The sequence below is a fragment of the Astatotilapia calliptera genome, unplaced genomic scaffold (genome assembly GCF_900246225.1).
Source record: "Astatotilapia calliptera unplaced genomic scaffold, fAstCal1.2 U_scaffold_7, whole genome shotgun sequence".
NCBI lineage: Eukaryota > Metazoa > Chordata > Actinopteri > Cichliformes > Cichlidae > Astatotilapia > Astatotilapia calliptera.
The window spans coordinates 160783-176772 of NW_020535811.1; the positions used below are offsets into that span (position 1 = coordinate 160783).

A 15990-nucleotide genomic window follows, 5' to 3' on the forward strand; every position below is an offset into this window, starting at 1 on the left:
GAAAAAAAGAGACCTCTTCACACGCTGGGCAACCTATGGGAGGACAGCATGAGAACAGGAAACAAAAAAACTCCTCTGCACAGAGAGCACATTAATGTCCACATCACAACATCAGAGCACATGACAAGCCACAGGGGATGGATGGGGTGGTGGGGGGTAATCCGAAGGAACACAGCAGTCGTCCTGCACCATGCTATCATTTCAGTGTGGCACGCAGACCTCCTGCCTTCCCCCGCAGGAACAAGCACAAGTCTACCACTGTTTACAGCGCCGCTGTTTTTTTTCCTTTTACTTACTTCTGAAAAGAAAACCTCATTTCTGCCGTTCAACAGGCTTCTGAACAAATTTAAACTTTTTAAAATTATGCAAAATTACAAAACGTTAGCCGTGTCTCTAATAAAACCGCTGTAACGTCAGAGGTGATGTTCATATGTTGATTAATGGTTTTCTTTCGTTTTTGATGTACTGCAGAATATTTTTATAAAATCCAGAACAGGAAAATCACCTTCATGTTTTTCTGTTTTATCTTCAGCTACTTTGACACAAAGGCCTCTGCTGTGACGCTCACACCTGTGATAAAGTCTTGTGTGTGTCAGCTTCCTTTTTATAGATACAAAAATATGTAAATGTACTGATCTGAATTATAATATTTCTGACTGTCAAAACTTCCCAGATTTAAATCGAATTGAATCGAATCGAATCGTGGATCGAATCGATTCTAGAAATCAGCGATGATACCCAGCCCTAATCCAAAAGCACAAGTAAGACAGACTTCCCAGAGTCAGCAGTTAGTAAAATATCATTAAAAACTCTCAGAAGTGCAGACTCTGTGCTGTGAAGTGCTTTCAAACCTGATTGAAATACCTCAAAAATAATCTGACTGTTTAAAATAGTCCGCAGATGTGAGGACACTACTTTTCCAAAATTTTGGAGACAAAAGGAAGCAATCGTGGCTCAAGAGTTGGGAGTTTGTCTTGTAATCGGAAGGTTGCCGGTTCGAGCCCCGGCTCTGACAGTCTCGGTCGTTGTGTCCTTGGGCAAGACACTTCACCTGTTGCCTACTGGTGGTGGTCAGAGGGCCCGGTGGCGCCAGCAGCCTCGCCTCTGTCAGTGCGCCCCAGGGTGGCTGTGGCTACAATGTAGCTGCCATCACCAGTGTGTGAATGGGTCAGACATCAGTGGGAGAGCACGACTTGATTTGGGTGACAATTTTACCAGATACGACAGAGACACGGGTTCAAAGTGGCTAAAAACTGCTAGAGGCGTAAAAATACCAGAAGGGTCATAAGATGGGGTCAAATATGAGCTCGAATAGTTAAAATCTTGTCAACAAAGAAATTTAAAAAAGCTTCACAAGTTTCAGCAGAAGCTTGTGTACAGTTGGATTGGGGAGGGTTAAGAACAGAGTTTAAAATACTAAATAAGACACGGAGCGTATTTGTATCTTGACCTTTAACCTCTCTGCTCCGTGTTTCCTCTTTCAGAGCAGAAAACCATCACAGCTGTGCCTGGAGAGGACGTCACTCTGACATGTCAAGCTCCACGAGGCAAACCCATCAGAGCTGTGAAGTGGAGCAGAGCTGACCTGGGAGATAAATATGTGCTTTTGTACAGCGATGGACAGTATGTCCCAAAATACCAGCATGCATTTTTTAAGAAGCGGGTGGATCTGCAGGACAGACAGATGAAGGATGGAGACGTGTCTTTGATTCTGAAGGATGTGATGATTAATTACGCTGGAACATACAAGTGTCGTGTCTTCATGGCAGAAACAGACTCATTGCAGCTCATCAGCATCATCAGCCTGAGAGTTGATCCTCCAGGTGAGTGTGTGTGTGATCAGAGGTGAAGCTGCTTCCTGGTTGTTGATGCTTGTTTGTTGTATGGATCAGCTGGAGGATGTCAGAGGTAGATTATCCAGAGGGCTGCTTTCTCTCCCATATTATGTTCACTTATTATCAGCACGTTGTTTTTTGTGGAAGCTAACATCTTGTAGTTTTTCACACAATTTGCATTAGGGGTGGGTTTTCAATTTATCGATTAAAATCAATTCTAGCTTGGATAACATGATATCGATTCATTAAAATCCTGAATTGATTTTTTAATATCATTTTTTTAAATTTATTTATTTTATTTATTTTTCTGTGTTTTATCTTCAGCTACTTTGACACAAAGGCATCTGCTGTGATGCTCACACCTGTGATAAAGTCTGGAAAGTGTCAGCTTCCTTTTTATAGATACAGAAATATGTAAATGTACTGATCTGAATTATAATATTTCTGACTGTCAAAACTTCCCAGATTTAAATCAAATTGAATCAAATCGAATCGAATTGAATCGAATCGTGGATCGAATCGATTCTAGCAATCAGTGACGATACCCAGCCCTAATCTACACATACTAGGTAACATTACAACAGGAAAAGAGACAGGTGTGGAGAACAGCTGGATTAAACACCAGTGATGAGACAAGTGAAGTAGATGAAAGAAAGATGAGGGACTGGCACACTAATACAAAGCTTGACATAAAAAGCAAAGAGTCAAGAAAGCAAAACAACAAAATAAAACACTTTGTTACATCAAAAATGCCTCACTGACATTCATTTGAAGTGCAGTATGATATAAAAAAAGAAAAACATAAACGTGTAAAAATGCCACAGAAAGTGTTTTGGACCAGATTAAATGAGACCAAATCTTGTAATTCACGTGTTTTGTGTACATGTTCAACAGCCTTATGATAAAAACTGTCACTGTTTTTGTAGTTTGCTGGTGTGGATTTGTTGATCCTTTATTTTTAGCCAGAGAGCAAAACAGAAAAGAGGAAAAGCCAGGCTCACATGTGAGAGTAGAAGATTTGATGCTGATGAATCTCAGGACTCCAGGTCATCCTCTGATCAGGAACAGTTATACCTGTCACGTGACCAGTGTTGGGGAGTAACAGAATACATGTACCGAGAGTACGTATTTAAAATATAAAACTATGAGTAACTGTATTCTGTTACAGTTGCTGTTTAAAAAGGTGGTATTAAGAATACAGTCACTTTGTTGAAATAAACAGATTGCAGGGTGGTCTTTTCCTGTGTCTATTTTTGGTGATTCCACGCCGGTGGAAACCCAAACAAAACACGCATTAAGAGGCTCTGATGCCTGGTTCTCAATCTCACGGCCCATGTCACCTCTACTTGCCCGCATAAAGACGTGAAGAAATATTTTTTTAAAGTGTTATTAAAAAAATTATTTAATATGAAGGCAATAGGCAGAGTGTTATAGGCATAGCTCTGAAGAATGTAGCATCATGGGCAGTGTAGTCCGTGCTGCAGGGAGGATGGACTGCCATACCCGTGATGTGTCTGTGAACGAGGAGGGAGAGAAAGGAAAAGTACGAGCTGTCACGGAGTAGAAACGGGAGCTGGAAGCATGTAAATATAATAATAACCACTGCAGCCAAAAGGCATGCCTCCACACATGCAACACCATCACCACCACATAAATAGAGGACCACCTTCACCTCCATAACTACACTATGTTAGATGAGCTCTGTGCTGTACCTAAAAACACAGAGAGCCTTTAAAACAGCTGATCTGATCAAAGCCTCTGTACCACCAGTCCTGTTACAGTTACTGTGTGTCCAATCCAATTGATTTATAAAGCACTTTAAAATACCCAGCACAGGACCAAAGGGCTGTACAGGAAATAAGTTCAAAACAATAAAATAAAACAGCAAAAATAAATAAATAACTCACATAATACATTAAAAATTGAAACAGTTAACAAGAAAATAAAACAGCATAGAATCAACTAAAACAATTAAAATAAAACTAAAAATTAAACCAACATCTCACATGTGTCAGCAAGGAAACAGTGTTTTCTCTCCATAATGAGTGTAAATTTCATCTGATCACGATTCTCTCTTCTGTTTTCTGTTGGATTTTTCTTTAAACAGGAGGACAAAATAAAAACACAACTGGAGAATCTAAGCCATGTACATTTAACAATTCTGACAATTCCAACAATTCTGACAACACAGGATGTACAAACAATGAGGTACAAGAAGAACAAATGTCTGAAGATGATACTTGGAAATACCATCAGATTGGAGATGAACTGTTGGTGAAACATTACAGCGCATTTATCACTGACGAGGAAAAGAGCCGACTTACTAAATGGCTGGAAGAGAAGGATCAATCAGATCAATGGACCTTGTGTGACGAAATCATCAATGAACTAGAAACAAAAATACAAACAAAAGGTACCCAGTCTTGAGCTGCACATTTTAACCAGTCATCAGAAACATCATCCACTCACACTGAAGTTTGCAATCTGTGAGCAGACGTGAGTTACAGTCAGTCAGTTCAGTAGGACTGCCCTCTGTCTGTGTTACATCACATGATTAATGTAATATCATGTGATGTTGACTCTGTTGGAGCGAACAGTCTGTGTTTAACTGAAAACATCACAAGGTCCTTTAATACCTGTTCGTTTCAGCTCAGTGCTGATATAAAGTCCTTGTTTTCACTGAGTTCTGTCACTAGTTAGCTAATATTTACTAATGCAAGTCTATTAGCACCAACTGACGTTTGACTCTTTAAAGTAGTTTTATCTGAATGATTGTGTGTATTTTATCTGTAAAGTGTAACATATGCTTAATTGTCATTAGCCAGCAATGCCAGACGCGTGGGTCTGCAGACCAGACGCGTGGACATTGGCGGCGGAGTAGACGAGGGCTCCAGGGAAGTTCAGGGGGAAAGCACGCGTTCTTCAGATCATCCACACACACGATCGCAGGTTCTCACTCCAACACTCGCCACTCGGGAATCACACGGGGGGAAAATCCAGGGAGCTCTGCAGACAGGGAGACGGGGTCAAGTACAACGCACAAAAGAAACACACTTGACTTGACTTGCTGTAGCTTGGCTTCACTAACGCGTGGTAGACAACAATCCAGCGACGAACAGCAGTCACCTCCTGGCTTAAATGCTGATCATCCTAATGAGACCCAGGTGTCTCATCTCCCGAGGGCGTGGGCCGAGGGCGTGGGCCGAGGGCGTGAACCCACAGTGAGTTCCGCCCTAGCGAGAGAGAAGAGGAGAGAGACCGATAGAAAATGCTGATCAGCGTGCAGCTGATCCGCCTGGCTGTGACAGATATCCTGCTATTTATGATTTGATCATATAATACTGATATATTATCTGTGTTTGTAATGATGCACTTTGATTACAAGAACTGTCCTTCATGGACTTACTAAGGTAGTTGTAATGTAGGAACGTTAATACAGGATTTCTTCTGCTAAGTATATTGATTCAGTGTTGTTTTTTAAAATATGTCCTGGATTACCTGTCTCCCACATCACTCTGTCCTCCTCCTCTTTGACCCTTGTTCCCTCCTTCTTCGTAAAGCTTCTTCACATATCCATTCAATCAGATTTTTAAATTAGAAGCACAAAATTACACAAAATAACTTTTAATAAATTCTGTTTCTCTCCTCCAGTTTGTAAAAGGAAAATGAATGAGAACAAAGAGGTAAAGTGGGCCATATATGCTTGTTTTTACACACATTCATTAGCATGATTGATTTTACATTTCACATTTACAGTCCTTGTTTTCACTTAGTTCTGTCACTAGTTAGCTAACATGTACTAATGAAAGTCTATCACCACCAACTAACCGACCGGTAAGGTCATGTTTTGTATAACACATAGAACATGACAGTTACCACGGGGTAAATTATCTATAGAGACCAAGATGCTTGTGTATGACTCTTTAGACCAGTTTTATCTGAATTATTGTGTGTATTTTCAGAGAGGACCACCTTCACCTCCATAACTACACTATGTTAGCAGATGAGCTCTGTGCTCTACCTAAAAACACAGAGAGCCTTTAAAAGCAGCTGATCTGATCAAAGCCTCTGTACCACCACTCCTGTTACAGTTACTGTGTGTCAGCAAGGAAACAACGTTTTCTCTCCTTGATGAGCAAAATTTCATCTGATAAGAATTCTCTCTTCTGTTTTCAGATGGATTGTTTTCCAACAGGAGAACAAAATGAGAACATGACTGCAGCTGAAATGTCTTCGAAAAAAAGGAAAATATAACACTGACAATTTTGACAACACAGAACAGAACACTGAAAAGACAAAGAAGACATAATGTGTAAAGAAGATACTATGAAGTAGAATGACATTGGAGACAAACTGTTCGTGGAATATTACAGCAAATTCATCACTGAGGAGGAAAAAGACAAACTTGATGTTTGGTTGGAAAACAAAAAAGATCAAATTGACACAGAATTGGGCGAAGAAATCCTCCATGAATTAATCCCGAAACTAGAGCCTGGAGAACAGAACGATGTCCTGACTTGAGCTGCACAGTTTAACAGAGAGCTCAAATGAGAATGTTTTATTAGAAAAAGTCACTGCTACTCTGTGATTGAATGATTAGCACACATGGAGAAGACTTTTCAGGACATAGTGATTACTATGGTTGAATTAAACTGGCTGTAGCTCAGGTTGTAGAGCTGGTAACTGTGGAAAACAGATATTTTATTTTGTATTCTTATGATGACAGTTTATAATCATAACCATCATTGATTAATCATTTATCATTGTTGAATCTGATGACAGCATAATCTCCGAAGTATATCTATGTTAATCTGAGTGAATATTGGTGTATGCTCATCATCATCTTATAACCAGTCTTAAAATGGGCTGCACAGCATTGTATCACCATCTGAACAGGAGAGCCTGTTGGACTTTGAACGTCTACGTTCAGTTCTGCACGTACTCAGACCCAAAAGTCACTTGCACAACACTTTATGTAAGACGCACGTTCACATACACACTTAATAAGAACAGAAAGGTCGTGTTAGGACATCCTGTTGTTTAAGGACTCACAGCTTCACAAAATACACATAAGAACACACTTGTTTTTCTCTAAAACTAGCAGCTGATGTCCATATTAGGTAAACTCTCTGAACAGGCCCAAACTGTTATCATTTCCAGTATCACCTACTAACCAGAAGGTTGGTGGTGTGATCCTAGTCTGCTCCAGTCTGCATGCCAAATATCCTTGGGCAAGATACTAACCCCAGGTTGCTCTCCGATGCATCCATCGAAGTGTGAATGTTGAATGTGTGAATGTAAGTTAGACAGCACTGAAAACTTAGAAAAGTGCTTGTGTGAATGGGTATGATTGGTTGAGCGAGTTGTGAAAGCACTTTGAGTGCTTTGAGTGCATGTAAGAACCCGTTGATTTACCACTTAAACACACTGATCATAATGATGAAGAACAGGTTCATGAGACGAGGTCACCCAGTCATCAGAAACATCATCCACTCACACTGAAGTTTGTAATCAGTGAGCAGACGTGAGTTACAGTCTATATTTGACTTCATCATCAGTCAGTTCAGTAGGACTGCCCTCTGTCTGTGTTACATCACATGATTAATGTAATATCATGTGATGTTGACTCTGTTGGAGCGAACAGTCTGATATCCTGCTATTTATGATTTGATCATATATTATTGATATATTTTCTCTTTGTAATGTCTGTGAAGGTTCTCAGTCATCCAGGTCATCGTAGTCAAAGGAGCTTGCAAAGAAAAGCGTCTGGACTTCTTTAAGTTGCTTGAAGACGTTTCACCTCTCATCCGAGAAGCTTCTTCAGTTCTAAGGTCAAATGGTGGAGAGTCCCAGATATAAACCTAGTGGGAGTTTCCCCCCACAGAGGGACAAAAGGACCCCCTGATGATCCTCTAATCGCCTGAGCCAAGGTGTGAAACTGGGTGTGGGTCACAATCAGCCAGAGTTTCGGGTGTGTTCATTGTGAAACCTGGCCCCACCTTATCATGCGAATTCCTGAGATCAGATGGCCCAGGATGTGAGTGGGCGTTAAGGCGTCTGGGAAGGGATCTCAAAACTGGATTATAGATGGCAGAGAGTTGGTGTCGTAAACCCCGCCTCTGTTCAAAGATGGTCGCTCACAGTGGACATAGATGCTTCTTTCACTCCTCTTTCAAACCATCTGTCCTCTCTGTCCAAAATGTGAACATTGGCATCCTCGAAAGAGTGACCTTTGACCTTAAGATGCAGATGGACTGCTGAGTCTTGTCCTGTGGAGGTGGCTCTTCTGTGTTGTGCCATGCGCTTGTGAAGTGGCTGTATTGGAGAGACCAAACAGCCCACTAGGTTTATATCTGGGACTCTCCACCATTTGACCTTAGAACTGAAGAAGCTTCTCGGATGAGAGGTGAAACGTCTTCAAGTAACTTAAAGAAGTCCAGACGCTTTTCTTTGCAAGCACCTTTGACTTCTCTTTGTAATGTGCACTCTGATTACTTGGACTCGACGTCATGGACTTACTAAGGCAGTTTGAACGTTAATACAGGGGTTCTCTACTCAGTAGATTGATTCAGAGTTGTTGTTATAAAATGTGTACCTTTTTACCAGTCTCCCACATCACTCTGTCCAGTTTTGTGTTTTCTCCGAGTTTACAGATACATGTCCACACAGCTGATGCTGGGGTGGTTTAAATGTGGCAACGGCTGAGGATTTCTCTTGAATCTGTCATGTATGAGCTTAAACAAACCCAAAGCAGGATTGTTGGAGCCACATTATGAGATGTGTGAGCATATCACATATTGATATGAAACACTGTGTAACAATGAACGACCAGACGGTTTAACTCAATTTGCAACTCTTCTTCAATTTAACAGAAGTTTATATCTTTTAGTAGATGTGGAAATAAAAACATTGGATTTTATTGCAGGGCTCACAAAATCGCTTGCCCGACGTTCCAGAGGTAGCGATATCTCCGGTCGGGCGACCAAAATCTATCTCTGCCCCGCCCGTCGGGCTATATGATAACCTGACGGGTAATCTATCCTGTAACTCTCTGTCTGCAAAATAGATAAATAAATACACTAACTACACACTAACTACACCCTAACTACACACTAACTACACACTAACTACACACTAACTACACACTAACTACACCCTAACTACACACTAACTAAACAAGATTTGCTCTAAACGTCGCAAATCTCTCACATCTCAAAACACCGCCATCACTAAAACTTCCCCCCTCCCTAAACAACTAAATGCCATATCATTTTTTGATTGGTCCACATGGTACATTTTTTCCACCAATAGGAAAGGGTGGAGGGGCGGGAGGTTAGTTCTTTGCTCACAGGCTTTCGAGCGTTTTCCTTATAAAACGGCGTTTTCACCGTTTCTTCCTGCAGTAAATATAAACAACGACAGTATTCAGGAAGAAAAACAAACATTGCAGATATTTTATCATAACTCTGGTTGTACGTGGCCGATCAACACAATTTAAAAACTGGTATAAAGTCCACACTTTGTCCGTCAGTTGTTCCGTCTGTCCTGCTCACATCTCCAATGGTTGTACACGTTGTCATTAACGTGGCTTCACTCCACATCAGCCGCTTTGCTAAAACACCGGCACATAAGGACGCTGTCATCAACCACGTTGATTAGCTGCGTATATATGAATGTGAATCGCATCATTGGCTGGGCTGTGGGATAAGGAGGCATCGTTCTGATCCCATACAGGAGGAGCCAGTCACTGACTAACACTGCAGAACAGAATTGTAAAAGTTTTAATGTTAATTTCAATTCAGATTCGATTCTTTTCCTGTGCGCAGACGTGCCAGCAGTGCGCAATTGCGCACGTGCGCAGCTCAGAGGGAACATTGTTCCTGTCTGTTTTTATTCATATTTATGTTTAAAAAAAAGAAATTGTTTTAGTGTGTTCAATAAATGCTTATCTTGTTTGGCTCACGACCTAAAGTGTGCCTTGAGTTTTTGTCCCCTGTTCTAGATAGACAGATCTGTAATAATCCTCAGGCAGGTTCCTCTGGGACAGTCACAGATAGAGACTCCAACTCTGACGTCCTTTGAAAGTTTGAATCTTCATCACTCGTCATGCACACAGATGTTAATTCTACATATTCCTGGTACTGAACTCTACATCAATATGAAGAAAATGCTCCTACTGATCTGCATAGATGTTGATATCAAACCTTTTCCAGCACATGGATAAATCTCTATAAATCTTTCAGTCTGATCAGAATGGGCACAGTGTTGTTATTGCAGCTCCCTGATGTTTGAAAAGCTAAATGTCCATTTTAAAGTGCTCGTGTGTAGGATTGTGTTTTCCTTCCTTTGTGCAGTTCTTACAGGAAACATGTTTGAATGTTTCCTGTTCCCCTGATGCTGCTTCCTGTTGGATAAAGTTTGTTTGAATAACATGTTCTTATAGGTTTCAATGAACTTCAGACTGTGATCCACTTACAAAACTGTCTCATGTTATTGGAACGATCCACATTTGCATCCATTCACGGTACATTTGACATCTGAACACGTTTGTACACATGATGAAAGGACAGATGGTGTTTGTGTGTCCTTCTTAAACTCAGTGTGGATGTTTCATCATGTAGAACTACTTAGAACAAAGTCTTTGGAACATTTGGAGAACATGTTTAGGAAAGTAACATCCTGGTAGAACATTTTCTTAAAGCAGAGCTGCAACATGACTGTGAGGATTCAGAAGAATAAAGTCAGAATACTTTATTATTATGAAGACTAACGTGCACCTTAATGCTGCCGATGAACACACATGTTCTTTGTGAAAGCATGTGTGAGCACAGCCAACATGCACCACACTGACCCCACTCGCCCCGTTTCTTCATCCACTTCTTGCTCTTGTGCTTGAAATGAGACGCAGACGCAGCAAAAGTCAGAGGCTCTAAAATCCACACAAAGGGGGCTCGTTAGATCAGGATACTGGCTGTGATCCATAGAAAACATGGATAATACACCACTTTATTTGAAGCATCTGTAGCACTGCCTCAGTTCTGGATGTTTCCACAGACTCCTCTGTGCACCTAAAGAAAAGGTCAAAGGTCAGCAGCACATGTAGTTGTGACAATTCTTCAGTCGCACAAACTACACAATGATTTTCCTCCAATGACGACTTTTCACTTGCAGAAATGGTCCTGTGTGATTTCCAGGCTGTGATATAAAAACTAGTTCCTAATGGCAGCGACTCACTCAGTAAACATGTGTTTCCTTCACCAACCTCACACACAGATCCAATAAGATCAGGAAGTGGGCAGTATAGTACAATATGTGTTATTTTGTGCTGCACTGCCCAAACTAAAGATCTGCTGAAGTGTTGGAAATGATCCAGATGTTTATTTTGGACGATACAGCAGAAGATCAGACATGAAAGTGGAGATAACACAGAAGACCTGCAGCAAAGGTCAGAGGTCAGACTGGGCCCCTGGATTCAACAATGAGCCAATGATCATCAAGCAGTGACTAAAGCAGAGCCCTGACGTTCTGACATTCATCACACAGTCAGAACAAATGTCTGCTGATGACTTCATCTCATGAAACGACTGATAGATGTCAGTTCATTGATCAGCTGAGCTGCTGATCTTCATCGTCACAGAAACATTCAGCTTGTTTCAATCAGTAAATAACTCCCACTACTCCCAGTTTGAACTGTTCCCACTCAAAATGCTGTGAGAACAATGATCATTGTAGAACTTCACAAACATCACGTGTTGTTTTCCACATGTAAGATCAGCAAACACACAGAAACTTCCTGTTGCCACACACGGCCTCTAAAATCTCTTCCACGCTTTCTGTCTGAAGTCCACTCTCTGTGTCGGATCCACAGGAAACAACAAGATCTTATTAACATGGTTTTCAATGTGTCTCCTTCCAAAAAGTCCAACCAATGAACAAATGTGTGTATTTGTGGAGGCCGAACAAAAGCATGACACATTTCTCTGTTTCTATAAACTGGAGTCAAACACAAACATGAAGAGTTTCACTGACAGACTCCAAAATGCCCCCACAGTGGATCAAAGGGAAATCCTACAGTGTGGCCAGAGACTCTTAATGGCTCCAACATCAACACATCCACAATGTTGGATCCAGTTCTGCCTCACAGAGTTACTAAGACACACCCTCTGCAGCATCACAACAGCTCCACCTGCTTCACCTGCCTCCTCAGCATCTGTACACCTGAAGAGAAAAGAAAGGCTCCAACAGCTCAAATCTACAAAGGATTCATGAAGTTTCATCCAACAATAACATGTTTGCCTTCCACAGTGTGCTGTTAGACACCACTGTACCTCTGCCATTTCAAAAAGAGCAGCTTGGGAACATTTTGGCTCCAAACACTTTGTGTTTAAGTTCTTTGTTTTCTTTGTGAAGCCGACAACATCTGGAGCTTTGTGACTCATAGAAACATCATTTTGTTCTTTAGATGACAGCAGATTGGGACTGAATAATCAATCACTATCAAACCAATAAAGACAAACATGCTGATTTTACAGGAACTTTGTTGGAGAAGCTGCAAAGACATGAAACTGGTGGAGATCCCAAACCAGTTGATAGTGCTGGTTATTCCAAATAAAGCTGTTTCCCTTTGAGATGAAATGACTTTCTGTCCTGATATATAATAAAGATGTTGTTGTTTTTGAGCCCCTGTATTAAAAGTAGTTTAAAGTCAGCTTGAGTTTGATGTCTTTATGTCAAAGCTGCTCATGATGTTGAGCTGCTGATGGAATAAAAACAATATAAAAGCATGTAGTCCAGACTTAAATGCAGCCTGTTGTTAGCTGAGGTCCACACACAGTGTTTGACAGTGTAAAGTGTGTGAAAGGGCTGCTGGTGGAGCTCACTAGGATGAGCAGGTGACCACGAGGTGGAGAGCAGCTGGCCTGGCTTTGACCCGGGCCACGCCCCCTTTCTCTCTGCTTTGCTGTCACTTATCTTCACTGCTCTGTCCAATAAAGCTGAAAAAGGCCCCGAATCAAAGAAATCTGCTGCAGCCTCTGAAACGTCTTCTGTTTCCTTCCCGACGGCTTTTTCACCGTCAGCCCATCAGACAGTCCAGCAGCATTTATGATGATGTCATGATGTTGAAGAGGCTGCTACGGTGGCCTCCCGTGACCCCCAGCCTCATCACAGCTGAGATGCAGACATTTGAAAACATTCAGCAGACAACTGAATAACAGTCCAACACAACAGTCTGTGTGCAGACACACACTGACCTTTCATATAGTCAAACACAGCTGGTTGAGTCATTTCTCTGTGAGTCTAAAGTGAATCTAGTATTTGAAAGTCCACTTCCTGTATTTGTTGTTGGAGACTTCTTCAGCTTCTTCTCAAGGACATCAGCTGCTTGTTTGGCAGCAGAGGCAGTTAAGAAGCTTCCTGAAAAACACTGAACAGTGAGTTCACTGTGGCATATGACAGATTCAGCTTTCTGTGTGCAAATGTGTCTGTGTCGACCTTTCAAATGCTGTTGAATCCAAAACATCAGCGGCTCCTCGGCTGCTCACTTCATGCACTTCTGTCTGTGTGACAGTCCAATGACATCACAGCTGTTTCCAGCCCCAGTGTCTCAGGACTGGACACCTTTAAACATGTCGAGGATCAAACAGCGTCCAGCTAAACACACATGAAACTATCAAAGCTGACAATCATTCAAATCAAATCAAATCAAATCACTTTTATTGTCACATCACATGTGCAGGCACACTGGCACAGCACATGCGAGTGAAATTCTTGTGTGCGAGCCCCACAAGCAACAGAGATGTGCAAACACAACAACACAAACGAGCAAAATACAAGAATGGCCAACCTGAAACTAATAAATATATGTACAATATATAATAGTGTATGCATTTCTGGATGTGTATACTAAATATTATCCTACGTGTGTGTGTGTGTGTGTGTGTGTGTGTGTGTGTGTGTGTGTGTGTGTGTGTGTGTGTGTGTGTGTGTGTATACACATTTTTACAATTTAAATAGTAAAAAAATAATAAATAAAATATATAAAAATATACAGAGTTGAATATGTGCAAAACAGTGGCATTACTGTACAGTGTGGAGTGCATAGTGTTGAAGTTCCAGTAGTGAAGCTGAGGTGTCTATGACGTGTTCAGCAGTCTGATGGCCTGATGGAAGAAGCTGTCTCTCAGTCTGCTGGTACGGGACCGGATGCTGCAGAACCTCCTTCCTGATGGAAGCAGTCTGAACAGTTTATGGCTGGGGTGACTGGAGTCCTTGATGATCCTCCCCGCTTTCCTCAGGCACCGCTTCCTGTAGATGTCTTGGAGGGAGGGAAGCTCACCTCCAATTATCCAATCATTCCAATAACATCTAATGGTTCATGTATGTAGACACAGGACTACAAGGAAATGGCTCTCAGCATCTGGCTGTGGGAACACATGAGTCCCTGTTTGTGTTCAGATTGTGTGCATGTTTTAGACGTGTGTCACATGTAGAAACACAACAATCCCACAATGACACACAGATGTGTTTGACACAGCTGTGCAGCTGTAAGTTGTTTCTAATGATTCATTGAAGCTCTTCTAACATTCTGGAGACGATCAGTACATGAATCTGTTCAACACGACAACAATTTGACTTCAGTGTGAACGTTTGCCATTAAATAACCTTCTTCATCCAGCTGACAGCATCCTTCATCCTATGATATGAACAGTTCCTCCTGTTGATGACCCTCTGACATGATCTGCTTGAGGAGCTTTTTCATGTGCAGCTCTCTGAGCTCAGGGCTGAGCTGCTGTTTCATCTTTAAGAGCTGCTGCCTCCTCACCGGACTTGTTCTCCTCTTCTTCTCCTAATGACACCATTTCTGCTTCATATTAAATTCAATAAAGATGCTGACATGTATCTGTAGCAACAACATCATTGAATCTAGAACAACTGGAGCCAAACCAGTGGCTCTGCTGGGATCACTGGTGAGCCAACACTTGTCATTCCTTGTTGGATGCAGATTTCAGGGCTTCCTTTTGCTCCTCCCTTATAACTGTTCTCTCTTCTCAACACATGATGACACAAAGGAATCAGCAGTGACAAAGATGATGCTGAAAAGGACCCATGGATGTTAATTGGACAGTGATCTCTCTGTGCTCTCCTGAAGTCAACACTCATCTTTGTTGTTGGCTCAAATTCCTGAATGTGAGTAAAAAAACTGTCAGAGGTAACTAAAGGTCAGATTCCTTGATTTTAAATCTGTTTACTGTGCTTGAAGCCCTGTGTGTCCTGCAGTCAGTCTCCTGTTCAGGAGAGATTAAATCAAGAGATTAAAAAGGAACACATTCAGGTTACTTTATTTGAAGCTGTCAGTATAAAGCCAGTCTGCATTAAGTTAGCAATTCTAACTGCACAAATAAGCACAATACAACATAATGAAGGAAACGTCAGCTTGTTAGCCCATTTAACAATTAGAGTGAGCGATTTTCTGTCTTTTTTACAGATAAATATCCAAATCATGACACCAATGAAAATGAGAAAACAGACTCCAGAAAATTTACCTCAAACATAACAAATGCTCTTGCCCCTTTTTTTTTTTACACACAGTCACAGTCTGTCTCCCAGTTCAGTTTTCAGTCAATCATTGTTCCAACATATATTAGATTATAATACTCAACACATTCCACTGTCTGACCCCTAATGAATGTGACCTTTTGGACATTAAAAATCGAGGCCCTCTTGCTTCATATATTAAACCCTCCATTAGGAACCTTGGTGTTACCTTTGACCCAGCTCTGGACACACACGTTAAATCTTTGGTTCGCTCTTGTTTTTACCATTGAAGAAATATCACTGAGTCCCATTGTGTCACGCTCTGAACTGGAAATGATTCTTCATGATTTTGTTTCATCTCGCTTAGACTATTGTGATTCCTTGTTTACTTGCTTAAGTAACGCCTCCCTGGAACGACTGCAGGGTGTTCAGAATGCTGCTGCCAGGCCTCTGATAAAGCATCACAAACACTCCCATGCCACGCCCCTGCTGATTCAGCTGCACTGGCTCCCTGTCAAGTTCAGGGTCCAATTTAAGATCGTAGTCATGACTTATAGGGCCCTGGGAACACGGAGAGTGGAATATGTAAACAAATCTATCGGGTTAAGCAGCTCCATCA

The 15990-nt window shown here is 41.4% G+C and overlaps 1 protein-coding gene across 1 annotated transcript; it reads left to right on the top strand.

Moving 5' to 3' along the window:
* The first annotated feature begins 1673 nt into the window (after window positions 1-1673).
* LOC113018369 (uncharacterized) lies at window positions 1674-5112 on the top strand. The gene is made up of 3 exons (XM_026161435.1): window positions 1674-1823; window positions 3943-4248; window positions 4657-5112. The coding sequence occupies exons 1-3, from the start codon at window positions 1685-1687 to the stop codon at window positions 4896-4898; spliced, it is 687 nt and encodes a 228-aa protein (XP_026017220.1). The 5' UTR covers window positions 1674-1684; the 3' UTR covers window positions 4899-5112.
* Window positions 5113-15990: the final 10878 nt, after the last annotated feature.

Coding starts and splice junctions, on each gene's coding strand:
- LOC113018369 (XM_026161435.1), top strand. CDS start 1,685: ATGAAGGATGGAGACGTGTCTTTGATTCTGAAGGATGTGATGATTAAT. Junction 1,824..3,942: donor CCTGAGAGTTGATCCTCCAG/GTGAGTGTGTGT, acceptor TTCTTTAAACAG/GAGGACAAAATAAAAACACA. Junction 4,249..4,656: donor AACAAAAATACAAACAAAAG/GTACCCAGTCTT, acceptor AATTGTCATTAG/CCAGCAATGCCAGACGCGTG.